General features: G+C 44.0%; 1 protein-coding gene across 1 annotated transcript; it reads right to left on the minus strand.

Annotated features, from left to right (window-relative positions):
- Positions 1 to 638: 638 nt before the first annotated feature.
- ssbp1 (single-stranded DNA binding protein 1) lies at positions 639 to 16,767 on the minus strand. The gene is made up of 7 exons (XM_055657129.1): positions 16,666 to 16,767; positions 11,847 to 11,892; positions 8,826 to 8,886; positions 6,192 to 6,332; positions 2,821 to 2,908; positions 1,984 to 2,072; positions 639 to 876 (listed from the first exon to the last, which is right to left on the minus strand). Exons 2-7 carry the CDS (start codon positions 11,868 to 11,870, stop codon positions 833 to 835), a joined length of 447 nt encoding a protein of 148 aa, XP_055513104.1. The 5' UTR covers positions 11,871 to 11,892; positions 16,666 to 16,767; the 3' UTR covers positions 639 to 832.
- Between the last annotated feature and the right edge of the window lie 6,992 nt (positions 16,768 to 23,759).

Consider the following 23,759-nt stretch of genomic DNA (forward strand, 5'->3'; position numbering starts at 1 on the left):
ATGCTGGTAAATACCAAAGTTAGACACAAAGTGCTGGAATAACTCAGCGGGTCATGCAGCATCTCTGGAGAAAAAGGATGGGTGACATATTGCAATTCAATGGAACAATGTGTTGGCATTCAAAGTATTGAAGAGCACCATGGAATTGTAATTATTGAAATTGTATTCACTTCCTATTGTCTCCATTCTTAAGGGTATAAAAAGTCGACACATTTTGTGTTTTTACCAGAGACAGATTCTCCAGAATATCCATTGTGCTGAATAAAGATCTTACACGCCTCCTGCTCCACTCCAGCCTCCTGTGTGACTCAGTCACAATGCCAAAATCTGCACGCTGCTGGTTGACAATAAATTCTGTCGTATAGTTGTGTAGGTTGACTAGATTCCTCCATTCTGAAGGCACCCATCAGCTTGAATTACACGTATATTCCTGAACTGAAACATGAGTCCACAATCATGGGGGTGGTAATTATTAACTAAGCCAAAGGAAGAGTCTAAACTGAGCCATACCTGAAGCCAGAGGACTTTACACAGATTCATGTTTGACACAAAGGATGTCACCGCTGAGCCACTGCTACCATGATCAAATTGCCACTGCTTTTCACTTGAGAACATTGTTGTATTACAAAAACCAGAGCTAACATGATCAACCACTGATTTATTTTTTTAAATCTTAAGTTGCACTAAATAACAATCAATTCATCAAAACCTTCATGATGTGGTGAAAATGATTAAAGGAATAAACTCCTGCACTGCAGTGCACTGTGATAAACAGAAATAGAAAATAACAAAAATCCGGTCGTGTTCAGCAGCAGCTCCTGAAAGCTCGGGGCTATATCTTCTCTTTGACAGAGTCGCTTAAAAATATTAGATTGTCTGCAAAAAGAAAAAAAATGATGAATATGTTAAATGGATAAAATGTTATGAAGAATTAAGACTATATTTTGTTTGTTTCCAGGTTATCTCCAGACATGCACTTGAACATGCACAGGGCTGACTGCACATATAGGTAGAAATAGACACTTATTTTTAGAATGTATGCACATCGTAGCTGAATTTGTGGTCAGTTTAAAAAAAAAATGTTCAAGTGATATGTGCTATGCAGGCCGAGCCAGCACTTAATTGCCTATCTGTAATTTCCCTTGAGAAGGTGACAGTGAGCTGCCCTTTTGAACTGTTGCAGTCCTAAAGGCGTGGGTTAATCCACAATGCCTTAGTGGAAGGATTTGAGGATTTTGACCCCCTATATATGGTGTAATGAGGAAAACAGGCTAATATTTAAAAGGGAACAGAAACTTCATGTATACAGGGGAGTAAAGGAAAAGTGGAGATAGGCTATTTATTGATATTAAGAATTAAGAATTAATACTCGTATTAAATGTTAAGAATTTATGGTTTGAGACAAATAATGCAAGATATAAAAGGAGGCAGCAGTTAAAGCGAGAGGACCATTAATATATTGATATGTTGGCCAGGGGCGCCGCACGATTGGCAGCCCCGCCAACAGATTGTCTGTTTTTTTGTCTTTTTATTTTTATTTTTAGTGCGTTTTAACAGTTTGTGTAAATGTTCTCTGGTTTGTTTTATGTGGGGGGAGGGGGAGGGGGTCGGGGTAAACTATTTTTCAGTTGACGCGGGGTCTGATCGCTGGCGCAGGGGAGTTGACATCCCCCCCCCCCCCCCCCATGCAGGAGCTGATCGCCCCAATGCGGAGGGTCCAAACGCCGCCGGTTACGGGAGTCAAGATCGTCCCGTCAATGGAGGGCAAAGAAGGGAAGAGATCTGAACTTGTTTTTCGCCTTCCATCACAGTGAGGAATGTGGAGGAGTCACTGTGGTGGATGGAACCAGAATTATCCACTAAAACATAGGAAGCCATTTGGCCCATCCTATCTATGCTGGTTAAGAAAGGGGCTCCTGGTCTAAAGACTCTTTCTCTCATTAAGCCCGGCCCTTCAAATACAGTCATGCAGACGGAACTCACCTGCCACAATTGTTGTCGCCTGTCGCCGCACATTGCTTTTGTCAGTATATTCACCATAGTCCAGTTTTCCTTCCACATAAAGTCTTGCTCTGCTCAGTAAAAAAAAGAAAGAAAACTATATAAATGAAAGATGATATTCCTAAATTGCAAGGTAAAAAAACTGCAGATAGTGGAAATCTGAAATAAAAACAGAAAATACCAGACACTCTGGGTCAGGCAGCATCTATGAAGAGATAGCAAATTAATATTCCATTGCCATTGCTTTTCATAGTCATATCAGATGGAAATAACCCGTTTGGTTTAAGTCCCATCTCGCTCCACTCTAAGCTTGCGCTGACCAAAAGGCACTTATTTACAATAATGCGAAACTATTTGCATTGTATTCTCTGCACATTCCCCTTAACTCTCCCCGGATTTACTTGCTAGGATCAATTTAGTGGCTAATTAATCTACTAATTCATACATTTTTAGTATGCAGCAGGAACTGAAGCACTCATAGGAAACATACATCATCACAGGGAGACCATTCAAACTCTATACAGACGGCACCAATGGTCAGGTGAATAAATCACCAGTGCCCGATGCAATGTTTCCCAGGCTGTTGTGGGAGGCGATATTCTATATTTGCCTCAACTTTCTGATCTGCACCACTACTTTTCAAGGCCCACAGCTCTGCCAGACTAGGTTAAATTCTCCCAACCAGAACCTTTAGAAGCTGAAGATGGCGCTGTACTGCTTCTTAGTCCAAAACGTCAACAAAATGAGTGAGTGGGTCTGTCTCAACAGATTAGCAGTGTAAATTGTACTGTATGCAAAATTTAACATAGCTATACCTACCCTTTCTTCACATACTGATACGCCAAGTCTCTCAAACCAGGTCTGAAGACGGAAATTCGGTGCCAAGTTGTCTTTTGGCTGATGTCTCCTGCAATAATTTAGCAATAATTTTATCAAATCATTGCTAGTGGCAATATGATCCAATGCTCATGTCAAATGCTTTTAGATCACATTCCCAACATCCATGCTTCAATTATTTAAATGTGTTGTCCATTTAAACCCACTGAGATGATCTTGAGCTGCTTCCAGCACAGGTGAACAGAATGGAATAGGAGGGGGAATAGGTTGGTGGATGAAGGTGGCTGGAGGTGGGAAAATTTGGGTTCATGGAGGATTCTGACATCTCACAACCTATGCTTGGGTGGAGCAAGTATATTTAGTCCAGAGTGAAGGGAATATTGAGGGGGTAAGATTTTATACATACTTAAGGAGGAAATGATTCTTCGCAATAGAGTGCAATAGGTTGACCAGGCAATATCGACTGCTTTCTACAGCCTTCTTTGAAACTGGGCATTCGAGTTACAAGAAAGCTGGAGGATAGCTAATGTTGTACCGTTATTTAAGGTAGACAGCAAGCACAAGTCCGGAAACTGCACGCTGTTGAGCCCGGTGTTGTTGTTGGAGAATCTATATGGACAGGATCTACCAGCATCTACTTGGTGCATGGATCTTGGTTCTTGGTTTCTTGGTCCTCCAAAATATTCCAAATGGAATTTAAACTGGAGGTGGTGAAGGAAGGGATTAAGCCAGAAAGGGTTATTGGGAAGAAAGAGCTACTTTAAATTTAGTTGCATCTGGTTGGGTAACTATAGTTGGGTGGAGATTATTCCATGCTTTAACCCTTCTTCAGACTGAGAGTTGGGGGAGAGGGAAACAAGAGATATGGACGGTGATTATAGAGAGACATAGAACAAATCAATGAAAGATATGCAAAAAAGTAACTAAGATAAAGGATATCAGGCCATCGTTAGCTACAAACTCCGTACAGATAGCACCGTGGTCAGGGTCAGACCAGGGTCGCTGGCTCTGTTAATGCCCCTGTCCCACTTAGGAAACCCGAACGGAAAACCAGCATCTACTAAATTTTCTCCTTTGACCAAGAAGATTGAGTGTGGTAGACATTGTCTATATGGACTTTAGCAAGGCCTTTGTCAAGATACTATATGGTAGGCGGGTCTGGAAAGTTAGATTACATGGGTGAGAGATTGATGCTGATCCACTGTTGTATGTTATTTACAGTAACATTTTGAATGCAAAGCTGTTAGGTGGTATGATTAGCCAGTTAGTAAATTTGCAGAATGTACTAAAATTGGTGGTATAGTGGACAAAGCTATCTAGAGTTAGAAAAAGATTTGAATCAACTGCGCTAATAGACTGAGTAATGGCAGAAGGAGTTTAATTCAGATAAATGCATTTTGCCAAGACAAACCAAGGCAGGATTTGCATAGTAAATGTTAGGGCTCAGAGTGTTGTAGAGCAGGGCCTTTGGGAAGCAGGTACATAGTTCCGTGAAAATGACGATACACACAGACAGTGTAGCAGAGGAGGCATTTGTCACACTTGCCTTCATTATTCAGTGTTCTAATTACATGAGTGGGAACATCATATTACAGCCATACATGACATTGGCATGACAGGTCACACTTGCAGTACTGTTGTAGTCACTGTGCTATTGAAAGGAAGTGATTAAACAGGAATGGTTACAGAGAAAATTTACAAGGATGATGCTGGGTTTGGAAGGTTTAAGATGCAAGATGAGGCTGAATAGTTTTTTTACCTTGGAGTATAGGAGGCTGAGATATGACCTTAAGGAATGTATAAAATCAAGAGGGACACAGATATGGTGAATAGCCAATCTTTCCCCCAGGGTAGGCAAATCTAAAACTAGAGGGCATTTGACTTAATTTGGACCTGAGGGGCAATATTTTCCAGCCAGAGGGTGATGCTTAATTGGCATGTACTTAACTGTCAGGAGAAATGGTAGAAGTGGGTACAATTCTTCCAGTTTGTTTAATCTGCAAGAATTTTTAAAGTAAGCTTTTGCTGGAACTAACACACACAAGGATGATGGATGAACGACTTTCATAAAGTTCTGATGAAGATGACAGAGTTGGTCCGAACTGATGTTTATGAAATATGGATAATGAGGAGCAGACCTAATATATGTTAACTGCCAGATATGAATAAAGGATAAAGCGTTTCAGCAGCTGAAAAGCCAAAGCAAGGGTGTGAAAGGGCGCTGAAAATTTACTGAACGCACGCTTATTCATACACCAAATGTGAATATGAATGCACTGTCTAAATGTATCTAGCATACAATTAGTTCTACACTGGTGCATCTTAAGAAAATGAAATTTTGAGTCAAATGCAATGAGTGTCAAAATGGATTTCAATTCAATTCTAACGGTAAAATTCATAACTTTTTTAATTTGAAAATATTTTAATTTGATCCCATATACAGCTTCACACAGAAGGTAAATTGATTGGAACCAAGTGTAATTGCAAGGAGAAGCTGGGTGATGAAATTGTGAGACACCAGTCTACTATCATAACTATAAAGGTATAAACGAGTGCCAAGCGTTTAATCGCTACATGTGTCGTCGATGGAACAATGAAATTCTTACCTGCTGTGGCTTAACTGGCCCATAAATCTCACACAGATAATACATAATAATCCAAATACAATAAATTAATAACCATAATTCTGTGATAAAAACAAAGTCTCTGCAATGCGACCAAAGACACACAACAAAGGAGAGCAAGGTTAATGTTGCGTACTTCAAAATCCAATGACGTAAGAAAAGAGCAATCCCAGAGAAGGGAGCATGAAAACAGGAGAGCAGAAATATATTGATACAGCAGCAACAGCAACAGCAACTTCTATTTGGCCATTATAGCTGACAGAAGCAGAGTGCCATCAAACAAAGAACAAACAATGGCACAAATGTCATGGGGATTTTATAAGAAACATCTCAAAGAAATAGAGGTAAAGAGTGAAAAAGGTTAAGGAGGAAATTCCAGTGCTTAGCCAGCAGCCGAAGGCAATGCTGATAACAGATAAATAATTGAAATGAGAGGAGAGGTGGAGAGCTCAAATCAAATTCTAGGAGACTGTGGAGCTGGGATGATATTACAGAGGCCACAGTGGAATTTGCAAACAGTGAAAACTTGTTTTAAATCTGCTTAACCAGAAGCTCATGAAAACAAGAATGAGAACTTTAAAGTAGTGTGTATGTAGTACCTAGAGTGCTTATATTCCCAACCTTAATAACAATGTCACCTTTAGGTGGGCCAAGGACAATGGGCTAATAAATGGCATTCTTATGCCATATCAAGTAGAGAACCTGAAGCATTTAGAGCTTGGTCATTACCTGATGCAAATGTATCGCTGTCTCCTGATCGCCACATTTCATTGGTGGCCAATGAGAAGATTGTTACAGGATTCTTCCCATCAACCTGCCGCATAACAGGATCCTGCCCAACGCGGCCAAGCAACTGAACCCGATTCAAGGCTGGAGAGAAAAGAAAACTGAAATTCCATCTCCAACTGGGAAACGCCTACCAAGGAACCCAAAGGTGGGTTCTTGCAAGGAAGGGGAGATACAAATAAAAACAAACATCTTAAACTTAATCAAAACTGAAGGGTGAAAAAGGTAAAGTAAAAAAGAGAACATTGATGGCAGGGAAGAACATTGTTACAAAAAGACGGAAAACAATATTAAAAATGACTTAAATTATGTACACAGCAATGCACTGCATGCCTGATAAAAACATAGGAGCTAAAAGCAATCATATAATGGGAGGCAAAAAAACAAAATGCTAGAGAAACTCAGCGGGTCAGGCAGCATCTGTGGAGGAAATGGACAGACAATGTCTTGGGTACCCTACATCATACTAATGTAGTAAGGGGTGAAAGCTGGAAAAGAAGCAGGGGCAGGGCAATCTGGCAAGTGATTGCTGGATAGAGGTGAGAAAGCGATGGGTAATTATATTGGCAACTATAGAAGATTGGGGAGAATCTGTATGTTGCGGAATGCTCGATTGAACTTGCACAAGTGTACAGTAGAGAGCAGGCTGACTGGTTGCATCACAACGTAATTAACCATAGAGACACACAGCACAGAAACAGGGTCTTAGAAACATAGAAAATAGGTGCAGGACATTCGGCCCTTCGAGCCTGCACCGTCATTCAATATGATCATGGCTGATCATCCAACTCAGTATCCTGTTCCTGCCTTCCCTCCATACCCCCTGATCCCTTTAGCCACAAGGGTCACATCTAACTCCCTCTTAAATATAGCCAATGAACTGGCCTCAACTACCTTCTGCGGCAGAGAATTCCAGAGATTCACCACTCTCTGTGTGAAAAAAGTTTTCCTCATCTCGGTCCTAAAAGATTTCCCTCTTATCCTTAAACTGTGACCCCTTGTTCTGGACTTCCCCAACATCGGGAACAATCGTCCTGCATCTAGCCTGTCCAACCCTTTAAGAATTTTGTAAATGGGTCTTGAACCCACCATGTCCATGCCGAACAAGTTGGCATTCTGGACTAGTTCCATTTGCCTGCAATTGGACCATAATCCTCTAATCCTAATCCACATATCTGTCCAAATGTATTAAAAAAATTGCAATTCTATCCCCTTCTATGGGTTCTTCCGACAGCTGGTTCCAGATAGGAACTAGCCTCTGTGGGGAAAAACTTACCCCCAAAATCCCTCTTAAATATCTTCCCTCTCACCTTGAGCCAATGCCTTCTAGATTCAGAATCTTCTACTGTGAAAAGACTGAGCGTTCACGTTACCATTGTCCCTCATGATCCTGCTACTCTCCAAAGAAAAAAAAAGTTGCAGCCTACTCAGCCCCTCCCCCCAATAATTCAAGCCCATAAATCCAGTGAATATCCCGGTGAATCTGTTCTGCAATCTTTGCAGCTTAATGACATCCTTCCTATAGCTGGGCACCCAGCACTGCACACAGTACTCCAATGTGGTCTAACCAATGACTTGTATAGCTCATGATGTCTCAACTTTTGTACTCATTATCGTTCCCAATGAAGGCAAGCATGCCAAACACCTTCTTCACCACACTACCCACCGCTTTCAGGGGATCATGCCTCTGTGCTCTCAGATCTGTACTGCACCACTCTATACTGGATTATAGGTGGGGGAATTGGTGTCAGTTATTGCAGATTGTCTGTTATAACCGAGTAAGGGGTTGTCCCCCACTGACATCACTGCCCGGGCGCCGGGTCCAAATCCTGGAGCAAGGTCACTGAGAGCTCGGTGGGAACTCCCTCATCATGCGGAGCACAGCAGCTCATGAAAGCCGCCCGGCGCCACTTTGTCCAGTGCAGCTGTGGAACGGCAATAACCACTGCCCCTGCTGCTGATTCCTGCATTCAGAGATTGAGGACAAAATGGGAGATCTGGGGTGTTGTGAAGGTGGTGTGGTGGTGTGAAGAAACCCTGCCCCTCTCTAACTAGGAATCCCAACTGCATCACCCCAATATCACTCAATTCTCTTAACATCCAGAAAATTATTCATATATGTTTGGAATGAACAATGACTATCTTCATGCCCTGGGATAGTGAATTTAAAAGGTCCACCTGAAAGCAGAGTCTGAATGTTCCTTCTTCTTATCGGGTCCACACACACAAGATTAGTTGCTCAGCCAGAGCTGAACACAATTCTCGGCATCCGCATGCAATGGTGTCTGTTGCGCTTCTTGTGCGTGGTGGTGGAAAGATTGGTGGAAACAGGGCCGCAACGTGAACGCTCTTTCCTTGACCCCTGAATGTTTCTAACAGCGGCAGTGGTAAATGGTTATTGGGAAGCAAGAGGGTACAGGAATACTACTGGCAGGCAAGAATGTGGAGCTGAGGTTACAATCTGATCAGCCACGGTCTCAATCCACAGTGGAGCAGGCTCAAGGAGTTGAGGGCATTTCAAATCCTTATGCTCATATGAGATTTAAAATTGATCAGGGGTAAAGAGCTGGTACTCACATCTCTCCAGTACAAGGGAGGAGGCGTCCGTCACCTGATGTCTTGCCAGCTGTCGAACCACCTTCAAATAATAAATACAATCATTATGTTGAAAAAAACTAAGCAGGCACTGAGAGATCCAGGCAGACAGTCGGGACCACAAAATAAGGTCCCAGTAGTTAGATAGGCTGAATCTGGGCCCAGCCATTTGCTTTGTGTGCTGTTACAATTATACTATGAGGGATGGACAGAAAACAGATATGGCTGCTCAACTGGGCAATCATGAAGCAAAGTGGACCCGCAGCAGCAGCAGAAAATGTGCACGACCAATCTCAAAACCCACGACTTATCCTGTATTATTCAAGGTATGGGATCAACCCTGGCTTGGAGAGGAGCAGAGGACATCCTGGGAGCAGCACCCGGCATGGTTCACAATTCACTACACTTGGACATTGCTACACTTGGATGTTGAATACCAAAACCTCACAGACAGAGCTCAGCGATCTAACAGTCAACTAACCAGATACGTCAAGAACAATTAATCATAATGATACTTTATTAGCCAAGTATGTTTTGCAACGTACAAGGAACTTGATTTGCCATACAGTCATCATACCAATAAAAAGCAGCAAAACACACAAAATACATTTTAACATAAACATCCACCACAGTGACTCCTCCACAATCGTCACTGTGATGGTAGACGAAAAAAAAGTTAAATCTCTACCCTTCTTTGTCCTCCCGCGGTCGGGGTCCTCGAGCCTTCCGTTGTTGGGACGATCCTGGCTCCAATAGCCTGCGGTCGGGCCCTCCATATCGGGGCGAACAAGCTCCTGCATCAGGAGGGGGAATCTAAGCTCCTGCATGCCGGGCGATCGCACCCTGGGTCGGGGCTGGTCGAAACCTCTGCGACTTTGGAGCTTCCTGACATCAGTCTCCATCCGAGACTGCGAGCTCCTCGATGGTGAAATCCGCAGGCCGCGGTTGGAGTGCCGATCCCAGGCAAGGGATCACAGGCTCCGATGGTAAGTCCATGGCCCCATGGTGGGACTCAAAGTCAATCTCGATATACGAACCGGAAAACAATCGTATCTCCGGCAAGGTAAGAGATTGAAAAAGGTTTCCCCTTTCCTCCCCAGCCCCCACATAAAACAAACCAGAGACCATTAACACATACTTTTTTAAAACACACGGAAAATAACAAAAAAGACGAAAAGACAGGCAGATTGTTGGTGAGGCTGCCATCGCTGACGGCAACACCCGGTGATAAGCAACTAACGGGACGAGAAGGCTCCAGGAGCCCCCGCATCCACAACAAAGGCAGGGCCAGCTTGCGAGTGCTGAAGAAAACTTTGCAGCATTACAACTATGTTCAGCAAAAGGCATCAAATAGGTGACCCATCACAGTTTCTTCCAATGGGCCTGTCCCACTTAGGCGACTGGAATGGCAACTGTCAGAGTGGGACACATACACACAAACACATCGCTTCCTTCACCAGCCCGTGTGAATTTTTTTGACAGGGCTCCCCCCGCTTGCCCTGTCTAAAAAATTAATACGGTGCAAAGCCAAGGTGATACATACACACACCGCGATGAACAGGAAGGTTGGCGCTATAGTTAAAGGGGCTGTCCCACTGCGGCGACCTAATCCGCGAGTTCAGAAGAGTTTGCCCTCGACTCATACTCGCAGCATGGTCGACACGAGGTCCTAGGAGGTCTTTGTAACTCTCCTTCAGGCTCGAGAGTAGTCCCCACGTACTCGAGGCCTCAGCTAGGTCACAGGGTATTTTTCAAAATGCTGAAAAATGCCCGCCATGGAAAGGGGGGGGTGGGGGGGGAAGAAGGCGTGGAGACAACTTTTAAGAAGCCAGAGATACACGGCTGTGAAACTAGGCGGACATTTAACATTGCCGGTCGGTTATCCTTGGCTCTGAAAACTACTCCTTACCTTTTTTTCCCCCAATGAGCCAATGAAATTCACTCGTCAGCACCGGCTACAACCTACGAGAACCTCCAAGAACCTTCGACCTCCTGGCAACCCACTAGGACCTCCTGACGACCCACCTACGGTGCGAGAATTCTCGTTATTCTCCATGGCGGCTTCATTCTAGTCGCCACTAATTTTTCAACATGTTAAATTTGTGGCGACCATAATGAGGCCGCGACTAGTTCCCAGAATGCGGGAACTCCTCACGACCATGAAGGCAACTCCACGGCAACTACCTGCGAACATGTGGCGACTGCATAGTCTCCTGCAGTCGTCTAAGTGGGACAGGCCCATAAGATTCCTGTGATCACAGAAGTCAGCCTTCAGCCAATTCAATTCACTAAGGGTGATCAACCAGGTTAGGACAAAGCTACATGAACAGACAACATCTTAGCTGTAGTACTAAAGACCCAGAACTATCTGTGCTTCTGTATCATTAAAGGGATCTACTGAATGCACTGCCGCAAGAGGCAGCTAATATCATCAAAGACCACAACCAACCTGACATTTCACTGCCACCATCAGGTAAAAGTACATAATCTTGAGAACATTCTGCTTCAAGACTAGCTTCTTACATCAACATCAGGTTCTTGTGCAACCCTAACCTCATATGCTACCACTACCCTCTAACCACGATGGACTTTGGCCTGCTGTGGTTCTACATATTTTGCTTTTTGCAGTATCCTCGTCCAGTTTACTTAGAATAACTGACAATTGATCGTACATTTATTGTTGTTGCCGGTAAAGCTGCAGCCAGCAATAATTTCATTATTTTGCTTCATTTGAGGTGCATATGACAAATAAACATGAAGGTAGACACAAAATGCTGGAGAAACTCAGTGGGTGAGGCAGCATCTAAGGAGAGAAGGAAATGGGTGACGTTTCAGGTCAAGACCCTTCTTCAGACTGATAAACACACTTGACTCATGATAAGAAAGGAACACAATGGGAAATACTGAAACAAACAAGCGGAGTAACCAATGCAGCCTGTAAGAATCAGGATGAACACTCACATTGACAAATTAAAAACTCAGCAAAATGATCAGTAAACTTACATTGAATGTACACCTTTGCAACATCTTTTGGGATTCGAGATGTTTCCTGAAAAAAGTTAAGGAAGCATTTTTTTTAAAATAGTGCACCAGGTAATTTCGTTCATGAAGTCAATTATTGCCCAGCACTGTAGGTTTCGAATAATTTGCCATTTAAATCTGATCGCCACCATGATTGATCAACTCCATGAGTATAGATTGTAACCATGCATCATTTTCCCCAAACATTCACTTTCATTCTGTTCCTGGCAGTTAGAATAACTTTACTCAACAACAATCACTGTCTGAGCATTGCCTGCTCAAGTTAATGGATGCTGTTTACATGGATTTTAGTGAGACAATTGACAAAGTCCCTCATGATTGGCAGATCCAGAAGATTAAGGTGCATGGGGTCCACAGTGATTTGGTCATTTGAATTCAGAACTGCCTTACTCACGGAAGCCTGGGTTGTGGTGGGAGGCGTTATTCTGGCTGGAGGTAGGGAATTGTGCTGGAACCTCCGTTTGTTTGTGGAATATATCAATTACTTGGACGTAAATGCAAATGAGCTGGTTAGTAAGTTTGCAGATGAAACCAAAATTGAATAGGTTGTGGACAGCGAAAAGGTTCACAAAGAATACAGTGGGATTTAGATCAGCTGCATAAATGGGCGGAAAAATGGCAGGCGGGGTTTAATTTGAGCACTTATGAGGTGCTGCACCTTGGGAGATCAAATGCAAGGTGAGAGCATGCAGTTAATGGCAAGTTTCCTAACTGCACTGATGTACAAAGGAATCTGTGGGTCCAAGTCCATAGGTCCCTAAAGTGGCAATACAAGCAGACAGAGTGGTAAAGAAGGCATATTGTGTGCTTGTATTCATAGGTCAGGACATTGACTATCAGAGTCAGGAAGGCATGCTGCAGCCTTGCACAATATATTTAGGCCACATCTGGAGTGCTGCGTGCGGTTCTAGTTGTCCCACTACAGAATGGTTGTTGAATCTTTTGCGACAATGCACAAGAGGTGCAGCCGGGATTAGATGGTATGATCTAATGGTAGGTTGAACAAAGTTTGATTGTTAAAGACTTGAGGCCATAGTTTTAAGGTGAAAGGAGTAACATTTAAAGGAATGTGTACGGCAAGATTTGTATACAGAGTGGTGGGTGCCAAGAATGTGCTGCCAGGAATAGTGGAGGCAGATATGATAGTGACATTTAAGAAACCTTTGAATTGGCACATGGATATGCAAGGAATGGAGGGATATGCATCATGTGTAGGCAGAGAAGGTTGGTTTAACTTGGCATCATGTACAGCATGGATTTTGTGGGCCAAAAAGCCTGTTCCTGTACTTTGCTGCACTGTTCTATGCTTCATACAAATTTGTTGTCACGGCAGACATCTATATAATTAAAAGTCTCATCTTGACCATTTCCTGTCTGCGTTGTATATTGATTTTAGAAAAAAACACTATCCTGTATCGCTCTGATTTTTGGCTATCTTACTCAGTCCTCCTGTGCTGAGCCAGCCCCGAGGATTTTTCCCATCGATGAAAATAAATTTTTTTTTAAATGTTATGAGCGTTTAAAAAACATTGAGCAGCTGATTGGTCTTCTCGCCTGTCAATCACCGCGATGAAGGTAGGAGACAGGAGTATAAAACCCCGGATGCCTGGACGTGAGTCAGGCACTCTGCAAGATCGCGAGAGGCCACGACTGTCATTCTAAGCTGTGAATCAACTGAACTGTGAGTCTGCAATGTACTTGCAAATGATTTATTAGCCCTTAATGACAATGCCATGAGTTGCTTGGCCTGCTGCCCTGCCTGTGCTTGAAACTGCAATGCTTTATTAGGTCCGACTGTGTTTGGAAGGAATAAATGCTTTATTAGGTCCGACTGTGTTTGGAAGGAATAAATGCTTTATTAGGTCCGACTGTGTTTAGTCCAAAAGGCCCGCTCATTTTGTAACTTCCGCTTAGTGGACAGGTCACACTGATTGGGTAATTTCCGGTGAGTGCAGAGGTCGCGCTGATTGCGTAATTCCCGGTAATTGCAGAGGTCACGCTGATTGCGGAAGTGCCGCTGACTGCAGAAGCCCCACAGTGGGGAGGCCGCGCTCAGCCGTGTGAGTAGATTCAAGAAAGTTTACTGTCATATATATGGTGTGAGTCGGTGTGTGTGAGTGCGAATGTGAGTGTGTGTGTGTATGAGTGTATCTGTGTGTGTCTGTGTGAGTGTGTATGTGTGAGTGTGTGTGTGTCAGTGTATGTATGTGAGGTAGAGGGTGTACGTGAGTGTGTGTGTGTGAGTCTATGTGTGTGAGAGTGTGTGTGTGTGTGTGTGTGAGAGAGTGTGTGTGTATATTGCAATTGGTGGAAACGTGGAATATTGCGTTGCGGGACCAGCCTTCCTGTGTGAAGCTGGGACACAACGGGTCCCACTTAGTCTTGTAGGCAATTAGATTTCAGTCCATCACCTAGTCTACGACTTTGAAATATGCAATGAACATATTTTGGGAAATTCCTGAGAAATATTCCCAGAAGGGATGGGTCACTTAGAAAATTTAAAGCGTGCAGAAGAGATTCGCCAGGATTTTACCTGGACTTGCACACTTGAGTTTCATGAAAGGTTAGATGGGCTGGGACTTTTTTGTTTGAAGCATAGGAGGCCGAGGGACAACCTTATTGAACTGTAATAGATTAGGAGGATTTACTCAGAGGGTGGTCCACATGTGGCATGAGCTGCAGAACAACATAGAAGCGGGTGCACCTACGATTTTTAAAATACATTTGGACAGATGTATTGATTTGGATAGAAGGTTTTGGGCCAAATTAGGACGTCCAGTATTATAACTGGGTAGGCATAGACAAGATGGTCCCGTTATGCTGTGTATCTTTATGATCCTGCTCTGCCAGTCAACAAGGTCATGGCTGATCTGATCTTTGGTCTCAACGCATTTTTCTGCCCAATTCCTGTAACCCTTGATTTTCTGGCAATGCAAAATAATCTGCCGTAACCCTCAATTCCCTGGGAATGCAAATTAAAATGCACCCATTTTAACACTAGTCTTAATTTAAACCCACCCTCTTCCTCACATTTCCATTAACGTATTTATCCAGCCCCATTTACTATCCTCATTCCCCAGGTGGATTGGATACAGACCTGCCCCCACTATCTTTCCCAGTGGATCAGATACAAAACCCAGTCCCTCTACCTATCCCCCAATGGATCCATAACAGATGCAGTGCATTGGATACAGACCCGTACGTCAGTCTATCCCATTAGATGAAATAGAGACCCAGGTCCCACAGAACATCCCAGTGGACCAGATGCAGACTCCCTCCCTCGAGTCCCTCCTATGTGGATTTTTATACAGGCCAGGTCCCAGTTACCCAGCGGATCAGATGCACATTTCCTCTCCCCCATCCCTCCTCCGCACTCACACCTCCACGCTCCCTCCCTCATCACCACTCACTCTCTCACCTTCCATGCTCCCTCACCCCCCACGCTCCCTCATCCCCACTCCCTCCCCCCCCATCCCCTCTCTCCCCACACCCCCTCCCCACATCCCCCCACACCCCACACCACCCCCCCCCCCTCTCCCCCATCCCCACCCCCCCTCCCCCATCCTCACACCCCTCCACCATCCCCCACCCGCCCTCATCCCACCATCCATTATGCCCACACCCCCTCCCTCAAATCCACACCCCCTCCCCCATCCCCTCATCCCCACCCCCCTCCCCATCCTCCCCCCCCCCACCCCTCATCCCCTCCCTCCCCATACCCTCCCCCATCCTCACACCCCTCCCTCATCTCCTCACCCCCTCCTCCATCCCCACACCCACCCTCATCCGCACCCCCTCCATCATCCCCTCACCTTAGAAACATATACAAATTAGGTGCAGGGGTAGGCCATTCGGCCCTTCAAGCCTGCACCGCCATTCAATATGATCATGGCTAATCATCCAACTCAGTATCCCGTACCTGCCTTCTCTCCATACCCTCTGATCCCCTTAGCCACAAGGGCCACATCTAACTCCCTCTTAAATATAGCCAATGAACTGGCCTCAACTACCCTCTGTACCCAGAGTTCCAGAGATTCACCACTCTCTGTGTGAAAAAAGTTTTTCTCATCTCAGTTTTAAAGGATTTCCCCCTTATCCTTAAGCTGTGACCTTGTCCTAGACTTCCCTAACATCGGGAACAATCTTCCTGCGTCTAGCCTGTCCAACCCCTTAAGAATTTTGTAAGTTTCTATAAGATCCCCTCTCAATCTCCTAAATTCTAGAGAGTATAAACCAAGTTTAGCCAGTCTTTCTTCATAAGACAGTCCTGACATCCCAGGAATCAGTCTGGTGAACCTTCTCTGCACTCCCTCTATGGCAATAATGTCCTTCCTCAGATTTGGAGACCAAAACTGTACGCAATACTCCAGGTGTGGTCTCACCAAGACCCTGTACAACTGCAGCAGAACCTCCCTGCTCCTATACTCAAATCCTTTTGCTATGAAAGCTAACATACCCCTCACCCCCCTCCCTCACCCCCTCCATCATCCCCACACCCCCTCCCTCATCTCCTCACCTTCCCTCACCCCCTCCATCATCCCCTCACCTTCCCTCACTCCCTCCATCATCCCCCCACACCCCTTCCCTCATCTCCTCACCTTTCCTCACCCCATCCCCACACCCCCCCTCCCTCATCTCCTCACCGTCCCTCATCCTCCTTCCTTCACTTCCTTCCTCATTCCCTCCTCCCCCCCACTACCTCCCTCATCCCCTCCACTCGCTCGTCTCCACATCCCACAACCCGCTCGGTATCCATGTGGACCAGGCACGGAGCCGTTACCTGTCTCTCCGCTCGTGCAGCAAACACCGGAACGGGAAATGGCGTCGTGACGGCAGTTGCCGCCGTGAGGGGGAGGGATCAGCGCAGGAAAGATGGTCTTTGATGGTGAGGAGCGGGGAGAGATTGTGAGGGGAATGGGGAGCGGGGAGAGATTGTGAGGGGAATGGGGAGCGGGGAGAGATTGTGAGGGGAATGGGGAGCGGGGAGAGATTGTGAGGGGAATGGGGAGCGGGGAGAGATTGTGAGGAGAATGGGGAGCGGGGAGAGATTGTGAGGGGAATGGGGAGCGGGGAGAGATTGTGAGGAGAATGGGGAGCGGGGAGAGATTGTGTGGGGAATAGATGGAGCGGGGAGAGATTGTGAGGGGAAGGGGGAGCGGGGGGAGATTGTGCGGAGAGTAGGAGGAGCGGGGAGAGATTGTGAGGCGAATGGGGAGCGGGGAGAGATTGTGAGGGGAATAGATGGAGCGGGGAGAGATTGTGAGGGGAGCGGGGAGAGGTTGTGAGGGGAATGGGGAGCGGGGGGAGGGAAATAGGGAGAGGGGTCGGAGCAAGTAGATGGAGGGAAAGGTGGGGGTGGAGGAATGATTGGGGGGAGTGTGAAACATCTTTGGTGTGAAGTTTCCACCTAGTTAGCTTGCCTAACTCCTTATAATGTTGATATCTCCATTCGGTGCTCCTGAGCTCCAAGGGAATTAAACACAGCCCACTCACTGACAGTCCTCCCTTACCAGTTTTCTGGAGAATCCTCTTTGCACCCGTTCTCTTATTGTGACCAGAGACTGCGCACAATATTTCAGCCGTGGCTTAACCAGTCTTCTGGGATTCCCCCTTCTCCCAAAACCGCCAGCGTTTTTTTACTTTAAGCCTTGGTCAATGAAGACTAACGTCATCCCCTTTATACGCTTTATCCCCTTTAAAGTATGCTGCCATCTTCTTGGATTTCTGGCCACGAATAGTCCTCAATAGTCTGTAAGTGCCCCACCATTCATTTTGCATCTGATCCATGTTAGCCCTCCAAAATGCATGCCTTCACATTTATCAGGAATAAATTCCATCTGTAATTGCCTCCAATGGCATGATGTCAAGATCACACTGTAGCTTAAGACTACATCCCTCAACACACCAATATTACCTACTTTTATGCCATATGCATGTTAGCATGTTATAGAAAAGATACTGTCAAGCTTGAAAGAGTTCAGAAAAGATTTACAAGGATGTTGCCAGGACTAGAGGGTGAGCTATAGGGGGTTGCACTGGGTCATAGGGCTTGACGCACGGAGCCGCTGAATCCATCTGGAGGACATCCGTAACTTCCGGTATATGTTATAAATGCAAGAAACGCCTACTTTCCTACCTGTTAAAAACCGCCAAAATGTTGAATTTTTGCGCTGAAAAAAATTGTGGACGTCGGGGTAAGTGTGAGAGACATGTACCCAACTTTAGAATTCCAAAAGTGAAGCGAAATGAAGGTAAAGAGAAGCGAGAGCTGAAGGGACAACAGCAGCTAAAGTGTTTGGTAAACATTGGCTGTGCAGATATCGGAATTGAATATATTGGGAATTATCACGTTTGCTCACTGCATTTCATCAAAGTAAGGCATTATTTGTGTTTTTTCTTGATTCCTTTGGTATCTAAAAAGTCTCAGAAGTGATAAATCTGGCTGTAAAATTTTCTTCAGATGCGTTTTCATTTTGAATGTAAAAACCACTTGAGAACCATGGACGATTTAAAAAAAAAATTACAGCCAGATTTATCACTTCTGAAACTTTTTAGATGCCAAAGGAATCAAGAAAAAACACAAATAATGCCTTAGTTGATGAAATGCAGTGAGCAAACGGCCAATGTTCGCTAAGCACTCTGTCTGTTGTTGTCCCTTCAGCTCTCGCTTCTATCTACCGTCATTTCTCCTCACTTTTGGAATTCTGAAGTAGGCTAAATGTCTCACAGACTTATCCCAATTTCCATAATTATTTACAGGCAAAAATTGACAATTTCAGCGGGTTTTAACGGATCCGCTACCCTGGAAACAATGGTAAGTGCCTACCTGCAGTTCATCGTGTGTACTCCATTTGGAGTAGCGTAGCACCAGTACGGGTCATGGGTCGTGACCCGACTGCCGTGAAACCTCCCTATAGGGAGAGGTTGAGTAGGCTGGGTCTCCATTCCATGGAGCGTAGGAAGATGAGGGGAGATCTTATAGCGGTATACAAAATCCTGAGAGGAATAGATCGGATAGATGCACAGTCTTTTACCCACAGTAGGGGATTCGTGGACCAGAGGACACAGGTTCAGGGTGAACTGGAGAAGATTTAATAGGAATCCAAGGGGTATCCTTTTAACACAGAGGGTGGTGGGTGTATGGAAGCTGCAGGGGAGGTAGTTGAGACTGGGACTATCCCATCGTTTAAGAAACAGTTGGACAGGTACATGGATAGGGCAGGTTTGGAAGGTTATGGACCAAGCACAGGCAAGTGGAACTAGGGTAGCTGGGACATTGTTGGCCGGTGTGGGCGAGTTGGGCCGAAGGGCCTGTTTCCACACTGTATTAATCTATGACTTCCTGTATGCACATATAAATCATTAATGTGTATAACAATAGCAAATGTCCTATGTCTGATCCTTGTGATACACCACTGATCACTGGCATCTAATGACAAAAAAAACCCCACCATCACCCACTGCCACCTATTATTTTAAAAATTGATCCAATTTGCCTTGGATCCCATGGGGTGTGACCTTTTGGATAACCTTCCATGCATTCCTGAAGTCCCCATTAGCCACAATATATTACCTCTTCATTAAACGTGACTAGATTATTCAGACCTTTGCGGCCTACAACGTGGAGGGTTGCGGCCTTTCCTGGTGTCCGGACCGGAGCTTCAAGCCGTGGGTGCGGCGGGAAGCTTGGGATCTTTTGCCGAGGATCGTCAGTATCGGAGCTCGAACTGCGGGCCCTGTGGACTTTAACACCGTGAACCAGCGGTCTCCGGTAAGAAGTAGTCGATTCAGGAGCTCCATGCCGTGGATTCGATCTGTCCCGACGCCGGAGTTTCGATCATCCCGACAAGAGGGCTTGAACAGCAGACCGTCGGCAGCGGCCCCGTTCAAAGGCCCAGACCAAGGGTGAACAAAGGAGGGAGATGACTGAACTTTATTGCCTTCCATCACAGTGAAGAATGTTGATTCCACGATGGTGGATGTTTATGTTAAACTTTATTTTATGTGCTGTGTGTATTTTTGCTTTTTACTTGGTGTAACTCAAAATCCACTGTACCTTAATTGGTACATGTGACTATTAAATTGAATCTTGAATCTTTCCGCGAGACTGTGAGCCTCTAAGCCGATGCTTGATTGCGTGGAAATCCATGAAGTCGATTTTAGCGGAAAGCGTGTACGCAGGTGCGGGCCGACCGTCTTTGCATGCGCATCTCTACGGCTAGCGCTAAGCTCCGCACATGTAGAGTAGCGGTTTTCCTTTGTCCCCTAGGCCTTACGCACCGGCGTTGGGACGGGGAGCACAGAGTTACGTACACTACACTCACACTGCATTCAAGAGTCTGTATGTCATACACACTACAATGTTCTTTTTTTTTTACCTGATTCAATCAGGTAAAATGTGTTATTGTAAGGTATAATTTAAAAAAATTACAGTATAATTTAAGGGTAACCAAGCAAGAAAATTGTTTCATTTCAAGGTATAATTATAAAAAAATTATCAAAAATGTCCTGTGGAAGGGTTACTTCTCTAGAGTAAACAAGCAAGGAACAGGTATCATGTTACAAGTAGGTGTAGGTGTAATATAATATATTTTCAATATGACTTAAGTGTGAATAAGCAAGGAGTTGGTGTCATTTTAAGGTATGATTATGACATATTTTCTGTGTAAATTAAGTGGCAAGCAAGTAAAATGTGTTATTTTAAGGTACAATAAAAAAAATTACAGTATAAATTAAGGGTAAACAGGCAAGAAAACTGTGTCATTTCCAGGTTCCATTATCAAAAAGATTCTGCATTATTGAACCCTGCCCCCTGGACCCCCATCTCTCTTCCTCTTTTTTAATTTTTCCCCGTCTCTGCCTGGGGTGACCGTCTGGTAGTCCTCCCAACGTGACGCCGAGGACCCGTGGTGGACTGCGAATCCAATCCTCAGCGGGACTTCTGAGGACAACTCGTTAACCCGCAGACAAGGCCAATTGTCCTGGTGCCATTTGACCCTTTGTGGCAGCCCATGTGGAGCAGCAGGCGTCCCGACCTCTGGCTTCCCTGGCTGAACTCAGGTCACCACCCTTTGCCCAGGACCAGGCCCAGGGTGGAAGTATTGGCCATGTCCATAGAAAGCTGGTTTGTGAGTTGCTCTGGCCGGACTTTGTTTCCTTGTTTCCTAACCCTAAAGCGGATTGACCTCGTGTGCCACCTGACACGTGCTGTCGGCTTGACTGGGTTAGATTCTGCCTCCTTGGCTCCACCTTCAAAACCAATCGTACTTGCTGCAAACACTAATTTCTTGTTTAAAGTCTAGAACAGTTGTGTTTCATTCAACTGCCATCATCTAAAAATAACTGAAATTACTTGTTGTAATCCACATTGGAATCCATTGGAAACATGTATTGCATTTTATGAAAAGTTACTGCAAAGTGTATCAAAAAGAATGCTTTTTGCCACAGCCTCACAGAACGTTTCCGATGCAGAGTAGTTATTCTCAATTCAATGCCAATAACTGAAATGAACTGAAATATCATGTTGTAAGCCACTTTATTTTGTGTACTTCATGCTCCTGAATCTATTAGAAATCTTTATTTAATTGTAAAATGGAAAAGATATTGCAAAGTGTATCAAAAAGAATCCTACCAGATGCAGTCTCATTTGGTGTTTCCATTGCAGACTATTTCATTCAACTACTGTTAACTAAGCAGTACTTTGAAATAACTTGTTGTAAATCACTTTATTTTATGTAATTCATGCTCCTGAATGCATTGGTTATTTGATCGTATAACCTTATCCCGAAAAGGTATTGCAAAGTGTATCAAAAATAATCCCACTTTCTGCAGTCTAATTTGGTATTTCCAATGTACAATAGTTCTGTCGATCAAATCTACCATTCGTTTCTCGCCTCATGTTTAACCAGGTGAGTTCCAGCAGTTCTCGTTTCTCCGTAATGATACATCATCCATTTCTTGAGGTTTGATTATTGATTATTAAGACAATGAAACAAATATGACACAGAATCACTTCTGGAGTGCCAAATTTGCATATTTGTGCTTTAGCCCCTGCAGACAGTTTCAATTATGTTAATCGGCAATTAGGATCAAAATTGTACATTGAAACGTGAGTTTGAAAGAGGTGAATCTTTTGTAGCTCAGAAAAAAACCATGCCCATTCTTATCCTTTCACAACAGAACCCTGAGCATTCTACAAGGAATCTTTCATGAACTAACAAAGAGTAAATCATCCAACAGACCCATAATGTGAATAGAATTACAGCAAATCAAGCTCCAGTTATATTTGATAAAGTTGATTCAAGGTAATTCTATCTCAAATTGTTTCATTTCAGAGAATCAATAAATCTACTGTAAAAATCTCTGTGCAAAATGATTTTCTATTTACTGTCTCACTAGGAACTGGCTCTATTAATAGCACTGACCATTCTTCTATAATGCAAGATATAAGCTTCAGCCTAACCAATGAAACTGCTCTTTTGAAAACAAATATTTCGAAATTGTTCTTCACTTGGTCAATGACACAAATTGACCTGAACTTTGGAGGCAAATGATGACGCATTGTCACCGACATAACAAGTTTAGCACTCGGGATAAGTTTTGAAGCAATGGTGTTTTTTCACTACTGGTGATTCATAAGTGAAGTCGCATCGGAAGCTATGTTTCTTGAAGCTACACATTGCTACAATTCCATTAGTGGCTGTGAATTATATAATAAAAAGCTTCCCACTTTTCATATTTAAAAAATTGACACTTGTTTCATTTGTTTCAATACTTCCCAGACATCTGCTTAGTGTGGAAAGCCTATTGACCAAAGTCTTCCACAAACAGGGTCTGGCTCTAAATGTAACCAAATTCCATCATTTATCAACATTGTAAATCTTGGGAGCCCTCTAATTCCATTCCAATCTACAAATCTGTTACAGAATTTACTAAAAATGTGGATGGAATCTGTGTCCTAAAGTTGGCTGCTGAACATCAACATAGATATATTGTTCAGAAGTACTACACTCAACTTATTGACATCCAACACCACAGTAGTACAGTACATAGTAGCAACTTCAAGATGGTGCCAACCCATGGCTATTCGAGTCATACACTATTCCTGTCTTTCATCACGAACCAGAGGCATTCAGAGTACAGAGGATTAAAGAACACAAAATATGTCTCCATTCATCATGACTTTAACATTGACTTGCATCATGATGTAAAGTTACACAAGATTGTTCTGCATCTGCATAGTTAACTTTCAATGATGCAACTTCAACCCTGATGGTCGGAAAAGCTGAATGGTGTTGCTAACTGAACAAGCAAACCCAATGTTCAATTATCTGCATGAACACATGTGGCCAAAATGCCTCCTTCTGTAATGCAAATGTCAATGATTCCAATTTGTGATATGCCTCATGCACAACAACCCCTTGACCTTCCATGATGCTCGTGAGATCCTTGATCAATATCCGTACAAACCATCGATGCTCAGTGAGCAAACGTAAAGTTACCATTTCTGTAGTCTGCCTTTAAGATCACCCCCAACAATGCAGCTCACTGTTCAATAAACAAACATGCAAAAGGTATCTCAGTGATACATAATCTCAAATGGACTTAAATGTCCAAGAATAAATTTCTTGCGGCTTTTCTACAACAAAAAGTGGATCGTCCGGAATGAAGGAAAACTGGTAAACAGACTAATTTAAGCAGACTAATTATCAAGATATATCCAGATTCTGGAATCTGAAGCAAAAATACAAACTGAGATGGAACAGTGGGTCAAGCAACATCTGTGGTGGCAAAGGAAAGAAACGCCAACTATCAATCTACCTCCACAGATGCTGCTTGACCCATTAAGTTCTTCCAGCAGTTTTCTCTTAGTTA

The sequence above is a fragment of the Leucoraja erinacea genome, chromosome 27, assembly GCF_028641065.1.
Source record: "Leucoraja erinacea ecotype New England chromosome 27, Leri_hhj_1, whole genome shotgun sequence".
In the NCBI taxonomy this organism is placed as follows: domain Eukaryota; kingdom Metazoa; phylum Chordata; class Chondrichthyes; order Rajiformes; family Rajidae; genus Leucoraja; species Leucoraja erinaceus.

Excerpts from the sequence above, each read along its gene's own strand:
- ssbp1 (XM_055657129.1), bottom strand. The coding sequence starts at position 11,870 with ATGTTGCAAAGGTGTACATTCAAT. Across the intron at positions 2,909-6,191 it reads CAGCGATACATTTGCATCAG|GAGACATCAGCCAAAAGACA; the intron begins GTAATGACCAAG and ends AAATTATTGCAG. Across the intron at positions 2,073-2,820 it reads TATCAGTATGTGAAGAAAGG|AGCAAGACTTTATGTGGAAG; the intron begins GTAGGTATAGCT and ends TTTACTGAGCAG.